General features: G+C 41.3%; 1 protein-coding gene across 8 annotated transcripts in view; it reads left to right on the forward strand.

Moving 5' to 3' along the window:
- AMBRA1 (autophagy and beclin 1 regulator 1) overlaps positions 1-19,076 on the forward strand; it is a 141,182-nt gene that overhangs the window by 36,354 nt on the left and 85,752 nt on the right. For all 8 annotated transcript variants that reach the window (XR_008577303.1, XM_054826909.1, XM_054826908.1 and 5 more), the window contains one exon: positions 6,463-6,645. Coding sequence is in view for 7 of the 8 variants with exons in the window: in XM_054826909.1 (XP_054682884.1) it covers positions 6,463-6,645 (183 nt within the window). In the remaining variant the exon portion in view is untranslated. The remainder of the gene's footprint in view (positions 1-6,462; positions 6,646-19,076) is intronic.

Consider the following 19,076-nt stretch of genomic DNA (forward strand, 5'->3'; position numbering starts at 1 on the left):
ACCTGAAGGTGCATAAGTCCATGGGACCTGATGAGATGCATCCATGGGTCCTGAGGGAACTGGTGGATGAAGTGGCCAGGCCACTCTCCATCATATTTGAGAAGTCTAGCAGTCCAGCAGAGTTCCCACTGTCTGGAAAAGGGGAAACATAACCCCCATTTTTAAAAAGGGGAAAAAAGGAAGACCTGGGACTACAGACCAGTCAGTGTCACTTCTGTGCCCAGCAAGACCATGGAGCAGATCCTCCTGGAAACTGTGCTCAGGCACATGGAAGATAAGGAGGTGATTGGTGACAGCCAACACGGCTTCACTAAGGGCAAATCGTGCCTGACAAATTTGGTGGCCTTCTATGAAGGGGTTACAGCATTGGTGGATAAGGGAAGAGTGGTTGATGTCATCTGCCTGGACTTGTGCAAAGCACTTGACACTGTCCCGCACGACATCCTTGTGTCTAAATTGGAGAGACATGGATTCAGTGGATGGACCCTCTCGGTGGATAAGGAATTGGCTGGATGGTTGCACTCAAAGAGTTGTGGTCGATGGCTCAATGTCCAAGTGGAGACCAGTGACAAGTGGCGTTCCTCGGGGATCAGTACTGGGACCAGCACTGTTTAACATCTTTGTCAGCAACATGGTGGACAGTGGGGTCGAGTGCACCCTCGGCAAGTTTGCTGATGACACCAAGCTGTGTGGTGGGGTCAACACGCTGGAGGGAAGGGATGCCATCCAGAGGGACCTTGACAGGCTTGAGATGTGGGCCCTTGTGAACCTTATGAAGTTCAACAAGGCCAAGTGCGAGGTCCTGCACGTGGGTCAGGGCAATCCCAAGCACAACTACAGGCTGGACGGAGAATGGATTCGGAGTAGCCCTGAAGGAGAAGGATTTGGGGATGTTGATTAATGAAAAGCTCAACATGAGCCGGCAGTGTGCACTTGCAGCCCAGAAAGCCAACCGTATCCTGGGCTGCAGCAAAAGCAGTGTGACCAGCAGGTTGAGGGAGGCGATTTTGCTCCTCTACTCCACTCTTGTGAGACCCCACCTGGAGTACTGCGTCCAGCTCTGTGGCTCCCAACATAGGAAGGACATGGAGCGGTTGGGGAAAGTCTAGAGGAGAGCCACGAAGTTGCTCAGAGGGCTGGAGCACCTCTCCTATGAGGACAGGCTGAGAGAATTGGGGTTGTTCAGCCTGGAGAAGAGAAGGCTCCGGGGACACCTAGCAGCCTTCCGGTACCTAAAGGGGGCCTACAGGAAAGATGGTGAGGGACAGTTTATCAGTGAGGGTAGTGATAGGACAAAGGGTAATGGCTTTAAACTAAAAGAGGGTAGATTTAGATTAGGTATTAGGAAGAAACTCTTCTCTATGAGGGTGGTGAGGCACTGGAACAGGTTGCCCAGAGAAGCTGTGGATGCCCCCTCCCTGGAAGTGTTCAAGGCCAGGTTGGATGGTGCTTTGGGCAACCTGCTCTAGTGGAGGGTGTCCCTGCCCATGGCAGCGGGGTTGGAACTAGATGATCTTTGAGGTCCCTTCCAACCCAAACCGTTCTCTGATGCTCTTCATGTGACAGTTCAAGTGTTTTTAGGTTGTGGTAGAAGCTATAAGAGCTTGAGTTTATAAGGAGCTTTGGAAGAAAAGTCCAGTGTTGAAACCTCTTCTAAGAGGGTTAATTTGTTCCAGTAAGTGTCATTGTCCTTTTCAGAGAATGAGATTCATAGATGCATAATCAGCACGAGCTGGAAGTTTGAGTGGAGTAAGATTAGAGTATTCCTTTATAAACCTTACCAGTGTGCTAAGCTAGTAGGATCTTTTAACTGTCCCTTTAACTTGTTAGAAATTGGGAATGTGATTAAAAGGAGTGTTACTGCATTTTGAGGTTTTTTTGTAGCATAAGTTTGTAATGGAAAGCTATGACTTTCAGATGTTCTTAAAAAACAAAGTGGAAAAGTGAAACAAAGGTGAAATAAACATACATCCTGTCTCTGTGTGTATGTGTGTTTAAATATATATTAAAAACATATATGCACCTCCTTAAGACCAAGCTGTCTCCAGTGGAGTCTTTTTTTTTTTTTAACTACATCATCTGAAGAATTTATTTTGAGAGCGTGTGTGTGTGTTAGTTTTGTTTCTGCATCTACTGTCTGTAATGATGCTATGTTTGAATAACCTAGGTCAGGAGTGAGGCAAGGAGAGCATTTTTTGAAATTCCCTCAGATTTAGAATGAATATTCTGATGTAGACTGCAGTCGTCTTTCTCAGTGGCCTTGCTGAACTTCTGTAAGGTCAGCTTGGCTGTTCTGTCATTCTCCACAGTTTCTGTATGTACTGAGCTCAGAAAACAATCTGCAGAGGAATCAAATAAAACAGTCATCAAAGAACACCTATGTTGCAGTTTTTTAAATAGAAATACTCGAAAAGATGCTCCCAGACTGCATATATGAAGCGTCACAAGGGTGTTTGGTAGATACATCTCTAGAAAAACATACAAGGTCCTAGAAGGTTACTGGGAAAGAGACCTTCAGGCCAAATGTTGCCTGTTGAAGGCTTAAGTGGAATAGAAACAACCGAAGGTTGGTGTCTGCTACCAGTATTGCCTTCATCTCAAGGATTGGTGGTATGTATGCCACTGTAGATATCACCAAGGAAATAAATGACACCAATCAGGTAACCCCTTTAAAACATGTCTGCTGGTTGAGAGACATTTAGAGGTGTGAGCTGTAATAATATCAGTGAACATCCTGACCATCAGCACCAAGACAGGGTTGATGAGTGGTGTCAGTACTTCTGAAATGTTAGGGAACTCGGGGATCTGCCCAGCAGTATAGTGCTCTTGAATGCAGACATACCAATTCTTGTGGCTGTCTTGGGGAACTGGGTCTAGACATTCTCCATTTGATGTTATTGTGATTTTTTTTTTTTTTTTAAGTTTACTTCCTGAGAAGATACTAAAATGGGGGAGGGTGAAGAGAAACAGCCTTTGTATAAAAAAAAAAAAAGGAGGTCATGTTGTCAGTAAATATGGCCAGCTGGTTTGCATATCTGGCTGTAGCTGAGGGTGCTGTGCTGTGTAGTAGCTTGCTCTTTAGTATTCATGATGCCATTTAGAGCAAGATACTTGAACTTCACTAATGCTAGCAAAACATTTCTGTCCCTCAGTTCCACTTCTCACTAGCCAGCCAGCAGCACCGGGTGCCAAGAGAATGCACTGCCTTCAATGACATGGTTGTTGGATGAGATGGAAGCTGTTCAGTTCTGGTTTTTGCACTGCAGCATTTCTCCCACTCAGTGCCTTGTTCTGTGGTGGTCACGTGTGGCAGCATAGCCTCTTCTCCTCTGAACCATCTGCTTCAGTAAATGGGGTCCAGTCACCTCGGAGACTAGGTTAATTTAGCTCCTGTGGTGCTGTCAAATACAGCCAGCTGTCCTGTGGACGCAAACTTGGTTTAAGAATTACTGGATAACCTCTATCTGTGTTTTGCCCCTGCTTTATTAGAAGCACAGGTGAGAAATAAACAGACTAGGCAGCCTACTGTGACTGGTGTGTGTTTAGCCAGCTGGTACACTAACTTTGGTCAGGGGCTGATTTAGTTGTGTTCAATAGCTGAATGAACCGAAGAGCTATGTTTAATGTTAACTGGTGTTTCTTATGCTGCTTTGCAGCCTTCTCCTCCCTCCAGGACAGCTAAATCTCTTATGCTGGCTTTCAGCTCTGGTTCTGATTTCTGTCATAACTATATTCCAAAGAGAGATACAACCTGACAAATAGAATTATTTTCCCCCCCCTTCATGCACTCATCTGCAAAGATTAATTCTTTAACCTATTGCTTTCAATACGTTTCTCCCCTGCCCTTTTGTATTTTATCCCTCACACCTTTCTCTTGGTATATCAGACCTAAGCTTCTCCTCTTTGGAAATCTTTTTCACAGTCTATCCAGTCTACATACCATGTGCTGTCAGGAGGCGGAATCTGGCATCTCGTCACCCACTATGGCCAGTCTTTATTGCCTTCTCTTTCTTGTTCCTCTAACAAACACCATTGTGTTTTTTCTTGTGATGTGCTGCATAATTTCAGAAGACTAGATGTCTACAAAACTCATTCTTCATATCCTTCTGTAAAACTCTCGCTTGGTGTGATATTAGCAAAGAAAAAAAATTCAGTGATTACACTAGTGGATTGCTGAGACCACTGTTTGTGTTGTCCAGTGTTGTCTTGTTTTCATGTTGCTTTCTTTCTCTATGTGCACATATTATGCCGTAGACTTATTTTTAGGCATACACAGAGGCTTTGGCTTATGGAAAAGGCCAAAGAGGAGAATAGCTCCTCGTTTATGAGTGCCTTGCTGTAATGCCTTGCTTTTTTATACTTGGTCTATTAAGTCTTCAGGGAAGTAGAGAGAAGTGCTGTGTTTGTACAGCGAAGCCTTCTGTGTTATATAAGCATGAACAGCTTTAACTCATCAAAGAGTGCATAAAAGATCCAGGAGGAAACCAAACCAGAGTGTGTGGTTCCCCTTACTCTTTTGCTGCTTATTGACTAAGTTTTTAAACCCCTGAGCCTATAGTGAGTCTGCTAAACTTGCCTCTTGACCAAGATGGCAGCCTAATAGGGTACAGGGAGCTTACCTTGGGGAAGATGCTCTCTTTGTGTCTACACGGCTTGTAATTCCTTCTTTCTTGTCACCTTCTCTTTTGCTTAGATGCCCTGAATGTGTAGCGGAATGAGAGACTGAACGTCCTTGATGGGTGTCTGCAGCCAAAACAACATTAATACGATCCATCCCTTGAAAAATTAGTACATTTTTCCCTTGCTGCTCTAGGGAGCAGTCTCTAGAAATACTATTAAATGCAGTTTTCCGTTGAAATATGATGTTAGGGATAATAGCAGAGCACTTTATCAGACCTGGTCTGATTGTTTGCTGCTCATGCTGTTGTGGATGTGAAACTTGGCCATATATAAGCAAAGTCTTATTCCCAGTACATTCTCATAGAATCAGCACAGCTCTGGAAGGAAGAAAAAATAAAAAGTCTTCTAACAATCGTATTATTAGAGATGATTATGGAGTTCCATATTTGTCGCTGGTTGTAGTGTAACACAGTGAAACTGTGTGGTATTGGTCACTATAAAGTTAAACATATCCTTGAGAGTCTTCATGGCTGATGGTGAGGTCCACTGTAAAACTTATTTAGCTTGACACTATTCTAAAGATGGTTAGTATTCCTATAAGGCAGACAGACCACCTCTCTTTGTGATTGCAAATGAATATATTTTCATCTCTAGACTATCCCCTGGAATTCACTGTTCATTTGAGGTTTCTTGGTTTATTTTTTCTTTGTTTAAAGCTGTTCACACTTTCCTTTATAGATTAAAAATTAGGGCTGCTCTCTCCATTATCGGTCTCTTGCCCGTGGTGCCTTTGCAGGAAATGAGATTGTATTTTCATGACCCTGGGAAGAATAATAAAAACCAAACAAAATCAGACACATGTATGGATTTGGGGGTGGGGGGGAGCTAGAAGTTCAAGGAAGAGACATCTTAATATCTAATTTCTTGGGGGGGGGGGGGTTGTTGTCATCTGCTCTCCTCCCCCCAAATTAGAGTTCAAGTCTAATTGAAATAAGGCTAAAGAAATGATTATTCAAGCATCTAAGGAGTCTGGACTTTACTACTGGGTAAGCGTGTCACAGAAAGCTTGTGCTAGGAACTGTGGATGTATGCAGGGTAGGAAAAGAGAATGTTTTTACCCACCTAGCATCAAGGAAGAGAGTAATACTGGCGCGTGGTAGCTGATGCAAACAAAGGCCAAGTTATGGATGACAGAGAATTAAGAGTTAATTGCAGAGGAAGGTTTTCTTTTCAGGTGGGATGCAAAGCTTGTAACACTCCTTTTAACATACATCTACTGGATCTGATGAAATTGCCACTATATGAAATCCCTACCATTTGGATTACAAAGTAGTTTAACAAAGCTGTTAAACCTTTTTTTCTCCTGCTTGATACTTTATGGTGCTCCACGAGTACGCTCAAAAAAACAGCACCTTTCTTCAATGTTTATGTGAACACTGCTGCTGTTTGGCATTGCAAGCAGAGTTCACATTGGGAGTGGGCTTGATTCTTACCAGGCATATTTGCCAGGATTAGTTCTGTGAGCTGGTAAAAAATGACACAATGATCTCCAAAGAGTCCTGAGAAGCAAACTTCTCTGTGCTGTGGATGAGCTTTTTGTCTATAGGTACTGTGTACTGCTGCTGTTGGCACAACAAGGGAATCACGTGGGAGTGCAGCGTATAAAAGGGAAATTACTTCTACTTGCTTTATTTACTCTGTCTTACTCACGGGTAGAACGCAAACTGGCAATTTTGTGATGTGCTGGTACTGTCCTGGCACTTGGAGCTCAAAAGGAAAAATAGGACTGGCTGTCATTCTGTACTTGTATAACGAGTGTCTGTATATCTCTTTCTTGCTCAGGTTGTCTCCTGCTGCATATTATGCTCAGAGGATGATCCAGTATCTTTCCCGAAGGGACAGTATTCGACAACGCTCAATGCGATACCAACAAAACCGTCTCCGCTCTTCTTCCTCCTCTTCTTCCACTGCAGAGAACTCAAGCCCATCTGTAGAGGGAAATGATCTAGAATTTGAAGATTTCGAGTAAGTGTGCATGCTGCCTTGCCCTCTTGCTTAAGTCTGTTGTCAGCACAAGACTGCTTTGTGGCTTCCTACTGTTTACTGATCAAAGACATCTCAGACTTCCTGTAGGAACAGGCTAAGTCATTCAATCAATCATTAGAGCAGTGATTGCTACAAATGGGTCTTATCATTTCTGTTATGAAAATTAAGGATGCTTTAGGCTACCTTCAACATATCAGGCTATCTCAACCAGATTTAAAAGACTGGTTAAATAAAGAAAAGGAGAATCTTTTTTTTCCCATGGAACAGATGGGGAGCCAAGAGTTTATTAGAGCCTTCAAATCTTGAGACAAAACAGGAACCACTAAGAGGCTTTGCAGGACTTAGTTCTTTGGTCTAAGGCTGTAGGAGACAGCCAGACATGTTCTGTTACTTTTACTTGCTCTGTCTGTATAACTTTGTCAAATTAGTTGGAGTTCCTGGGATTATTTTTTTGGAAGACTTGGTGACTGCAAATCTGTGTTAAGTTAAGGTTTAGTTTCCTGTAAGGAGAGCAAATGGCCTCTTGTGTCAAAGTGAGGAATGACTCTGCATCCAAACCCTACAAACCACTGTATTTCCTTCTGAGTGGTTCTCCTGACAAACTTTTAAAGTCTGCTCTCCAGCATCTGCTTTTGGACTCCTAGTGATACGCAGTGTAATCCCAGCAAACAAATCTGTTGCGAACCCTTTCCAATAAATGGAAGTGTAGTAGTGGATTGTTTAGATGGCGTGAAGACCAAAGGCTCAGGAATTTAGATTAAAATCCATTTTAGCAGAAAAGAGAATATGACCTTTTGTCCGGGTTTCAGCTAGGATGAAGTTAATTTTCACAAGGAGCTGGGATGGGACACAGCCAGGACAGGTGACCCAAACTAGCTGAAGGAGTGTGCCATACCATATGATGCCATGCTCACTATAAAAGGGCACTAGCAGGGAGAGGCAGCTCTGGGTGGTTTTGGGATGGGGTTGGTCAGTGGGTGGGTAAGTTGCATTGTGTTATCACCTGTTTTGTATATTCTGTTATAAGTACTGATGGTATTATTTCCCTCTCCCTTTGCTGTCCTGGTAAACTATCCTTATTCCTTACCCCAACCCATGAGTTTCAGCTTTGTATGCCCATTCTCCTCCCCATCCCGCAAGGGGGGCGGTGAGCAAGCAGCCGTGTGATGCTTGGCTGCCAGCTGGGGCTAAAACACGACACCTTTCTAGTCTGTCTTCAGTCCTTTCCTTTTAAATATGGGATTTTCCCTATGTACTTTTAAGTATTACACTGAATTTTCTCCCCATTCGTGTATATTGTGATTAAAACATAGGATGATTCTGAGCATGGTCATAGAAGTAGTCTACGGTGGTAGCATAGTAGGGAGGTGTGTTTTGGAAGCTGTGAACTCCTCAAAAATCTGGGCTTTGTTGCTGCCGCCAGCAGAGGATGCTGTCAACTTTGCTACTATCATGACTTTCATGTTCCTTTGCTGCAGTGGCACATACTTGAGATTGCATGTTGTTAAAGCTCCATGTCCTTCATGTCAGGGTGAAGTCCCTTTATGAAGGACACTGGTAACACTAGCTATTTCCAGAAAAGCAATAGAATGATCCCTTTCTGACTTTTTAAGTGGTGGTAGACTTTTTTTTTTTCCTTAGAATGTTGTTCTGTGAAGCTGTCATTTCATGCTCCAGCAATTAAATATTCATAAGTACAGGGTGAGTGAATGTCTTCCCCTGTCATTGTGGCCTTGTTTGTGTAAGATGTAAATGAGGGAAGATAATGCAGAAGAGTTACTGCCTGATAGCTTTTCCCAAGCAGCTTTGTGGTCTGGAAGAGCAGAAATATGGTGGCTGCTGGGCCCATTTTGTGAGGCGGGTGTGTTGCAAGCATAGACCTTAATATTTCCATTATTCCATTTCATTTGTCTGGGGCAGCTTGTTCTGCTGGGAAAAGAAAAGATGGTTTAAGTTCTTCATTCAGAGCCAGGCAAAAGCCTGCAGAGAAGTGTGTTCCCCTGCAGATAACGTTCATACAGTAAGAGCACCCAGTCAGGGAAGCAATTCAATCAGCCGTGCTAAGGTTGTCTTTCATTTCATGCTGAGCAAAAAAAATGTTTGTTCCTTACTGTGCAGTGGCTGAATTTGTTGGTTGAATATTTCATACTGAATTCTGGTCTGTGCATTCAAGACATGCTGTCTTTTTCCTTTTCTGCTTCATTATTTCTCCTGGCTGATTAGAGGGAGCTGCTGTGCGGGGGTCCTTAGAGCTGGAACTTATCTCGTGACTCATTTGATTTCTTCTGCTGACACTTCACAGTATATCCCTCCTTCTTTGCTTGCTCACCTGAGCAGAGTCATGTATTTCTTTGTGTATTTCTTTCTTGCCCTGATCTAGATGCTCTGGCTTCCCTGCTTTTCCAGATCTGATGTAGAACAGGGAGTTGCTACTGTGTCTAGCTGTCTGCAGTTCATGCTTTTCTCCTGGAATCCAGTGTAAAAGCCATAGCAAATTGCCTTGATGCTTTATCTTTCTATACTGGTTAACGTTATGGGTAAATATTCTCTCTTACATTTTCCTAGAGATCAGGAGAAAGATGTAAGGCGCATTAAATACCAGTTTGTTTTACTATACATAGAGCTTTGGGCAAGGAGTGAGCTCTGTGCTTGTGCAGGGTGCCTGGGAGACAAGCCTTCCTCTGCTGTCATCTTTTGTGGGGTTCTGAGGTTTTTTAACTCCTCCAAGATTCATTATTGTATCTTTTCAGCTTTGCTTACTTAATGGTCTAGTAGGGGGCGTGAAAAACTTGGCCCCTGCACTGTTTGCCTGCATGTGGCCTCTAAATTTAAGCTAAAGCCTGACCTCCTATCTGCCAGTCTACTGGTGTCATTTTCTCCATGCAGTTTCTTCAGAATCTCATTTGTATTCATTCATAAATACCTTTAGTTTGTGATAGCAGTAGTTTTGGTCTAGGAATGTGAAGTAGAGTGGGTTTTATAGGTATTAGTAATATCCCTCTGTTACACTAGCTTTTATGGACAGGGGAGGAGGAGGGAGACACAAGCTATACCTGTGTTATTTGGTCTAATAAGATGTTATCTTTCTACGTGCGCTGCCTGTGTTTAACCTGTCACTGTTGTCATCTTACTACTGCTTATTGAATACAACTGACAACTGTAAACTTAGTCATGTCTGCATGAAAGCAATGAATACAGTTTGTAATATATATACAGATTTTAATATTAGGTTATTAACAGATAAATTGATATGAGTGGGTTTTAAGCTTAGCTTTAGCAGAATCCTAAGCTAAAATGAAAAGGCTTCTTGTATTCTAGGATAAGAATCTCTGAATGGAGAATGACGTCACTTTACTCTTCTAGCATAACTGGTAAAAATAGATTCTTTATAGACAAGTCATAGATGTTGAACTTTCTAATTTCAAGGTCTTTTTTGAGTGTCTTATGTTTGGATCACATAGTATATTTAGATTTTTAGAGCTAAACTATCTTTTCTTTTGACTTCTTCAACAAGTTTGACTAGGTCTCTTCTAGAGACTTCCTTTAATCTAGAACAGCTCTGATGCTGGAGACTGTGGGTGATGCTTCTAGGAGTCCTCAGATAGCACAGGCTAATTTTTTCCATGTGTGATTCTAAATCTGTCACCATAATCAGAATGTGACAGTGTTTCTGCAGATGAATTCTGGCCTTCTATGTCCCTTTTTGTCTGCAGTAAGTGTGGGAACAAATACACAAATACAGGTTCGTTTTATCTGTCAGACTGAAAAGCAGATATATAGGACAGTGCACCAGCTCTGTCTGAAAGCCTTGCTCAAATCCTTCACGACAGTTCTATAAAGGCTTTCAAGCCAAGGCTAAAGGTGTGACTGTAGCTGACTCCTCTGTCTGCTTTTGAGAGTGGGCTGCCTGGTAGAATATGGATATGAAGGAGCTTGGAGATTATACTCTTTTAATGTCTACAGCTTTTTCCCCTTTCTGTCTTCTCCTTTTTCCTTCCTCCTAGGAGGACCTGTGCTGGGGTGGATCCATTCAGTTGTGCCATTGTCACAGACTAGGAAGGTCTTAATTGTGTCTCTACAACAAGAAGGGCCTGAAATCTTGTTTTGGTGCTTTATCTTTTTAATTTCTTTTGAGACACCACTGAGCACACCCAGACAGAGAATATAATCACTGTAGGCACTGTTTTACTGAGACCATAATGGGCATTCTGTTTTGTGGAAGCAGGCTCTTGCTTTGCAGAGATGATGAATCACTTATGGAAAGCTTACAAGATTCATGGTGACATTATTTGGCTTTACGTGTCAACTTAAAATTCTTTCATTTAAGGCATGTTGTGGACCAAAACTTGTGGTTTCTTAGATGGGCATCTTGCAGGGGTCTCTTCATAAGTGCCTAAGATACACAAGTATGTGCCATACCTGTCTTCTGCTGATTTTGGTTGCTTTATTGACACTGTCATGACAAGACCTGCCAAATCTAAGTTCCTCCAACAGCCTCTTGACTTAAAAGGTTCTAAGTTCACAATTTGCCAGCTGGCTGCCACTGCATTAAAGCTGTCAGTCTCATGTCCAGTTTCTTGAATATGATTTTCATTTATTTCAGAGACTAGTATGGTAGATTTATTTTGTCCTCTTCCATAGGTGAAGTGTTTGGTTTGCGAGTCTATTTTGTGTCATAGTTGGTGTTCCAGTTCAAGCTGGTATTTTGGTTTAACTTTTTTATGAATTAAGGAGAAAAGTGAACGGCTCATTAGACATTCATGCAAGATATCCAGGCAATCACCCTTCTTTTGGAATGTTTTCATTTAAAGCATTTTTTTTCTTGCTAGCTTCTTTAAGAACCTTGACTTATGCATTGGTACCTGAACATATTAATTAGGAACTGGCTGGAAGCAATTGTGTCTGAACTAACGTTATGCAGTGAGAGAGAGAAGGGGAGACAGTGGCTGTAGCAGTGTGGTTACTCAGTGTGCACTTGGGTAGTAGGTTTGGTTTTGGATTCTGTTCTCCCTGTTACTTTTCAAGTGGAATGGTGGAAGTGGGTTTTGAGGAGGGAGTTGTGTGTCATGGTGAGATTAAGCATGTGGTTTGCTTAATGGCTGAGACAGAGATTTTGGAAAGTTTGAGTGAGGGGAGAGAGAGGTTGGAGATCACCAGTTACTGAGATAACTTCCTCCCTACGCTTGTGAAGGAATTCCGTGCTTGTGTTTAAATCCGATTTCTACCTTTTCGGTCTGACTCTGTATCATTGTTTGCTAGAGACACAGAGCAGTGGGAGCACTAATCTGCAGAAATGCAATCAATTCAAATGCACCTGCTGTTTCCACTTAGATGCCAATGGAAATGGATTTTTAGGATTCATGACACATCAGTATAATGCAGAAAAAGCAGCAATTTCTTTCTGGAAATCTTAGATGGGGCAGTTTGTTATCTGTCTCTCTTACTTGAGCAGCTACAAATAATATTCTTGTTAGCAATTTGTTATTTGAGTTGAGATAAAGAAATTAAAAGCAAGATTGCTATTTGTTGTATGTACCTGCCTTTGTTGTTTTCTTCCCAGGGCCCCTTTATCTGTGGTTTTGATGCTGTTTCCTCTGCCTCTGTGTCTTGGCTCATATGGCTCTGCGTCATTGTTTTTGATGGAGATGGACCTTCTCAAAACTGCCTTTCAAGAGAGACCTGAGTTTTGTGGAACTTGGTGGTCACTTTCTGTTGGGTTTTTTTTTTCCCTTTCTGTTATAGGTTTCTGGAGCAGTTAGCGCTGGGTTGTTGCTTCAGGATACGTAGCAATTTATGTTAATTATATTCATCATCTTAAACACAGTTGCAGGCTAAGAATGCTAACAAGTCCTGGATGAATGGGAATGATACTGAATCTACTCTTTGAACTTCATTTTTCAAGGATTAGTGAGAGTCTTAGCTTGGCTTGTGATCTCCTCATAGTAGCCTGCAGCTTCATTTTCCCTATTCTTTTTATCTTTATCTTTTGTGACAGTCTTTTATATTCCCCTTATCTTAGTCTTAATGTCTAATAATACTGCCTGGATGCAGTGACAGGCACTGACTATTTCCTTGCAGCAGTACTGCAGGATATTGCTAACCTCTCCAGCATAATGTTGTTTTACCATTAAGTCACATTCCAGCAAGGCAAGTGTCTTCATAGCAGGGTGGTGAAAGAATGAGTGCTTTTTGAAAGATGACAGTTGCCAGAAAAGCTCACATCATTTTCCATACTGTTGGTTGCCTGGGCTTGTAGAAACAGTTTTGATGTCAAGATGGTAGATCTGAGTTTTTCTGCTACTTAGGAACTGTGTTCATTGTTTTCCTTTTGCTTTTATTTTGTGTCTGTGAAACTCTTAAGTCAAAGTAGGTCACCTAGTAGGTGACCTCTGGTGTTAGAGTGATTAGAAAGCAAGCTGTTACATGTTGCTGGCCACACAGAGCAGGCAGTGGTTAGCATTCTTCAAGCCTGTAGGTCTAACAGATCAGCGTTGTTTGCACAATTATGTTTTCATTCCTGTTTCCCTTGGAAGAGCAGTAGCATAATGGTGCAATATATTAAAAAAAAAAAAGTAAGAAAAAAGAAAAAAAATTGGTGCTTGCTTTTGACACTTCCAGTATTGAAGCCTGATGGGGTGGCCAATTGTGCGAACTGTGTTCAACGAGCACCAGTTGTGAAGTTCCCAAGTGATTAGAATTAGGCATAGTGGTGTTTTCCCTAGTCATGTTCATGTTTGGATGAATGTTTGAAAATAGCTAATTAAGGGGTCTCAAAGGAAGGGTACTTGTAGTGCTGGATGCCCTGGGTTTTTTAATAAAGCACTGAATACAGTTTCCTTCATACTCATGTACCAGGTCTAGTCTAAAGAGTAGAGATTCTCTACCTTCCTCTGGCCTCTCATGTTTCTGTTTTCTAATGGTTCACTGTAGCTATGAAGTGTATCAGTCTTATTCTAAAACGTGTCATCAATTTGTGAGCCTGCCACACAGTGAGGTGATTAAAATAGAGACAACTGGATACTGTGCCTAGATAAGAGTGAGTGCTTCATTCTGGTTCCAAATCAGTCTTTCTCTGAAGCAATTAATCCTTGGCATTTAATGGGCAAGTGCTGCTGTTTCTCTTGACCAGGTGATAAATCCTCTCTTATGAGATGCTTCTCTGAAACACTTGATCTTCTGAAGTGCCATTTTTAATCTTTTAAATACAATTTCCCCTGAACAGCTCTCTGAGAGGTAATCAAGGCTGGGGGTTTGTTCTGCTCTGGTCAGGAGAGCCATTAGTAACTCAGCAGTCTGCTGTTTTATAGGAAGTTTAGCTGATAAATAGATATAAGTTTTCCCTAGTGTTCCTTTGAAAAAACTCCTGTGAAAAACTGGCATTTTAGCCTTCAAAAGAACATAGGAAGATGGAAAGGCACCATGTCTTGGGTGACTTACCTAACTTCTTTATCAATTACTGTATTGAGTAGGTATGTTAAAATTCTATTCTTCTAGTTCCTGTCTCTCCAGGTGGGTAGTATTACTCTTTGCAGTTTCTCTAATATTTTTATATTGCTCCACGATCCTACTACTTTTAGTGCCAGGAAAGGCTTTTCGTGTAGCAGATGCTTCTTTTTGCTTAAATTTTCTTGTTTCTTGTTGTCTGCTTCTGTTCTGCCTTAAGTACCTCTCCTTCAGTAATGGTCAGGCCCTTCAAGGATGAGTAGATACATTTATATTTATGCCTTTCATTTTTACTGTATTATGTATATTCTTTTAAATAAGTGGTTTCGTTCTTTTAATGTCTGTGGATGTCAGTACTTGTACCCTTTTTGATAGGAGCAGTGCTCCTGACTTGTTTATTTGTATCTACTTGTGGAAAAGAGTCCCTGCTCAGAGATAAGCCAGTTGTCTTCAATCTTTTTTCTTAAACATAATCCTTGTTTTAGGTGAGAAATCCTTGTTCTGAGACCCATAAGCAGGGTGATCTCCTTTTACTGGGTTGACTTTACAACTTTTTCAAGACTTAAGGACTGTGAGTAAAGTAGCACATACTGGATGGAACCTGTATTTTTTGATTAATAGACTGGTCCTACTGATCCAGGAGATGGTATTCCAGCTACTCTGTCTCTCTGCAAAGTTACAACCAACTTGCAATGTGGCTTTTCCTTTTGTCTTCTAGGATACCTGTATCTCACTGAAGTATTCACAATGTCAAGGTTATATTTATTTCATGTTTACCTCTCTGTTTTGAGAGGCTTGTTTCATAGAAACACTCCCAGTTTTCTCTAACTTCATTTGTAGGAGATGCTCAGGATCTTGCAGGATCAGACAGGGGAAGAACTGAAATTTTAACATCATCTGGTATTTGCTGCTCCTCTCAGTTGTAAAGCTAGTAGTTAATTTTCTATCATAGTGTTCCTGACACTGTATGTCCCCTACTCATCAGGATGGTGCTGGAAAGTGATTGATGTGTTCTTAGAATCACCAGCAAATGTAATGTTCCCCTCGCCACCTTTTTTTTGTACTTTTATACCACTTGTAAAACACAGTACACTCTTTGTCTTGTAGTCCTATGCAGCTCTTTTGAGTATATCCTTCTCAGGATATGTCATCTGTTTTTTATCTAAATCAGCAGTGAATCCTGTGAATTGCAAGATTTGGGGATCTCTTTAATATGACATCCTCCAGGTGCCCTCTTTAGAGGACCTGGGGTCAGTCTTGACCAACCTCTAAAGCCAAATTGAGTTTGCATTTTCTGATAACTGCCTTTGTGCTACTCCGGCCCTCTGTGCTATCTCCTCTGAAGTAATCTCCTGCAGTCTTAAAAAATTGATGGCAAGTAAGTGGAGATACTTAATGTTTGAAGTACCGAGAAAATGATACTGTTTTTTTTTTTTTTCCCTCTTACATCAAGATGGTGCAACTGAATCCAGTGCCAAACCTTAAGGATATTAGTAGATGCCGCTTAACCAATTATTTAGCATTTCTATTGTATGTAAGTGTCTAACCTCTGCAATAGAAATTGATTTAGCATTTTAAATTGGATCGCATGAAACATGATAAAATGCTGAAAATATGGTACAATTGGCTTGGTCTGATATAATTTGATTCCTATGAACTTGCGTGGCTTACTGGTGCTGGCTGATAATTAAATGGCTTTTCAAAATGGTCATTGTTGACCTAATTCTATTGGCTGTGTAGTCGGTGGGAGTTTTAGTATTGACTACAATGGGAACAGTTAGACCAACAGATTGCATTAGAAACCCCATGCCGTGTGTTTAATTTCACTTCCTGATACAACAATCTCTAAATATTAAAGAGAATTCTTGCCAAGATAGAAAAGCAGAACATAACTTTTTTCCTTTCTGACAGTCTTGACGATTTTCTGTATCCACTCAGTTATTAATGGGGTAGCCAAGTTATCAGATGAAAAAGAACGCCTTTTTCTCCAAACTTGAGGATGCAAAGTTTTGCATCTCCATCTCTTTTCAGAGCTAGCGTTGCTGCTCCATTATATTTACATTGGTCAACTTTTCTCTCAACAAGCAAACAAAACAATAGCAGAAAAATCCAAAATTTGACTGTCTTACCCAGTTTAGGATAAATTTTCATCCTTCTTATGCACTATTAAAGGTCCATGAATCTCCTGAATGTTTGGGAATTGCTTTCTTTTCCTGCTCTGTTCTGTGTTAGTGTTAATGCTATTTTCCCCCTACCAACTCTTCTTCTCCATATCGCTGTTTTGATTTGTCCCACACTGGTACCTGAACAAATTATGAATAACCTGAATTTTGAGCCAGACCCTTAAAGTTGTTTTGACCATTTGTTGGTTCTTGCAGTTTTCCTCCTGAGACAAATTAGTCTGTTAATAATTATAGTATTAAGTCTCCCTTGTCACCTTACATGCTGATTACTTCTGATTCTTTCCTTGCATCTTGCTCAATGGATTGCTTAGTTCCTTCACGGTTATTTTTTCACTGCAGAAGTTTCCCTATGCTGTTCATGTTTGCTGGTGCACTTAAAACAAAGGGCATTGCAGGGCACCTATTTAGCCCTGTTACAGCACTTGTTGTGGCATGTTTTTGTTTCATCGACTTTTGCAAGGTTATTGAGTTGTGTTACAGAAGAGGCTTTTTTTTTTTCTTAATGTAGACATACATACTCTGAGGGATCTGCTTTTGCAGGTTATATTAATTAAACTATCCACTGCACATTATTAGCTAATGAGTCTGTAGGTAGTTGACACTAAATAGAAACTAGAGCGTTAGATCTTCAGCAGTAGAGAACTTTGGAAACTTTTCATTTCTTGCCGGAGTGTTTCAAGCTGGCACTGCAGTTGTGCTAACATCTGCTCTCCTCCCTCTGTCAGCAGGCTGTATGTGGTACAGAAATAACATAAAGTGCCACCCATCTTCACTGATCTGTAGGGGTTTTTTTATTTTCTTTTTTAGAAGCAGAAATAATCTTCAGCTGGCACCAGGGTAATATCAGCTGTTCTAGCTTTTCAGCACTAGATGCTTAAAAACAGTTGCATGTAGTTGAGCATGGGAGTTTAGATATAAATGACTCTGTAAATTAGTGATTCAGAGTAATGTTTAGTAATATTCCTCTTTAGCACAGGGGGAGTGTATCTTACACTTACATTACAGTAAATAGGAATTCTAACATTCTCCAAGGATAGTGACTGTTTCTCATTCCCAATTCTACTGTTTGAGTTATAGGGCAGTGGCAGTTGGGGTGTCATGTTTTTTAATTTCTTTTTTTTTTTTTTTAGGGATGTTAAAAATAGATTGCTGTCTCTTGGATCAGTAGAGGCTGTGTCTGTCATGGTGAAAAGTCTAGTCTATATTTTTTCGCTTTTAGGCTTTTCATATTGAGGGAGGGTTGTACGCACAGTGAATGGGACAGTACAGGATGGAGTTCTCACATCAGAAAGTCTCATTGATGAGAAAATTTGTGTCCTAAAATGTTTTTGTGGATGCTAACAGCATTGGCTAGTGGCATTTTAAAAAATCTTGAACAATTAGTTGCTTTAGGTCTCTTGATCTGGACTGTAGCAGGCTTTGCACCTTTCTTTTCTTTTGTTTGCTGGAGCTAATTCCTCATTCCTTTTGAAACCTGCTGCAGAGATTCTTTTCAGCTGGAGAGTTCTGCAGCATGTAGTCCTGCTGTTGTTCCTCTTGCTGATATTTGCCCCGTTCAAAATCATCTTGTAATTCTAGTAAATGTCCAAAAGCAAATGCAAACCCTGAAAATCATTTTGCTGCTTCTCTCCCAGGGCTGCCTATCAGCATCATTACAGAAACTGCTACGTGGACTTTTTAAAAGTGTATTTCTTGTCTGACTTTCACTAGCTCTTACTTTGTGTATGGCAAGATCTGGAACATGACACTTCTTTGTCCCTTTGGCCTTTTCTCTTTAGCAGGAAAAGTTGGTATGTCAGCATTCGAGTTGGTAGGATTCCTTCTGTTATTGATCCACATCTTAATAGGGTGGAGGCTTCTGATAAAAGAACAGCAGCAGCTTTTACGTTGCTGATTTTAGGAACCCTCCTGCTTACACAGAAACCTCAGGACGAGGTGGGGCTTTGGCTGTGAACTGCAAATGCTGCGTCTGCAGTGGGAGGAGAAATGGAAGCTTTGAGCTTGGATTTAGATTTTGTTTCGGTGAAATAGTTTGAAATGCTAACGAGCTTTGCAGAACAACCTCTGCTCTTGTGTTCCTGGTTCCTCAAGTGTGTGGGAAACAGCCACGTAATGGACTTTCTTCTCAGCCCACGTTTCTTGCTCACTGACTTTAAAAAAGCAAAACAAAAAAAATATAAAATGCACAGCTTGCTGGAGTGGGTTAGGAATGTGCTGCTAGTGTGTTGCATAAGGAATATTTAGTTTCCTAGTGATTCCGAGGCTCTGCAAGTAATAGTCTCCCCACAGCTGCCTGGGAAGGAGACAAGTAGGGTTGCAATTACAGATGGGGATCTGGAATCCAGGGAGAACAGACTTGCTACTTGTGCAAGGTCATGCAGAGAGTAAATTTCTGAACGGAGAATAAAGCACCACAGAGGTCTGTTTCAGAACTCCAGAGTCACTGATGGAGTCTCATTATTTTCCTTGCAGTTTTAGTGCTGTATATTTGCAGGTCCTCCTGTGACCTCTGAATGCAATATCAGGATTTTTGTTTGCTGGGGACTTTGGAGGTCCTCCAGTTTGGCCTCCTGCTTGTTGTAGGGTTGTTATTGCCAAAATCAGATTAGGTCAGCCATGGCTTTGTCTAGCTCCTGTCTTGAGACTTCCAAGGATGGCAGCTCCATAGCCACTGTGGGTAACTTGTTCAGTGTTGCACTGCTCTCCTGGCAAATAAGACTTTCCTGTGTCTGCTGTGGGACAATAGATGCTAGACCCTTTCCCCTCATTCTCCAAGGCCCAGAC

This window comes from Grus americana, chromosome 5 (genome assembly GCF_028858705.1).
Source record: "Grus americana isolate bGruAme1 chromosome 5, bGruAme1.mat, whole genome shotgun sequence".
Classification (NCBI taxonomy): Eukaryota; Metazoa; Chordata; class Aves; order Gruiformes; family Gruidae; genus Grus; species Grus americana.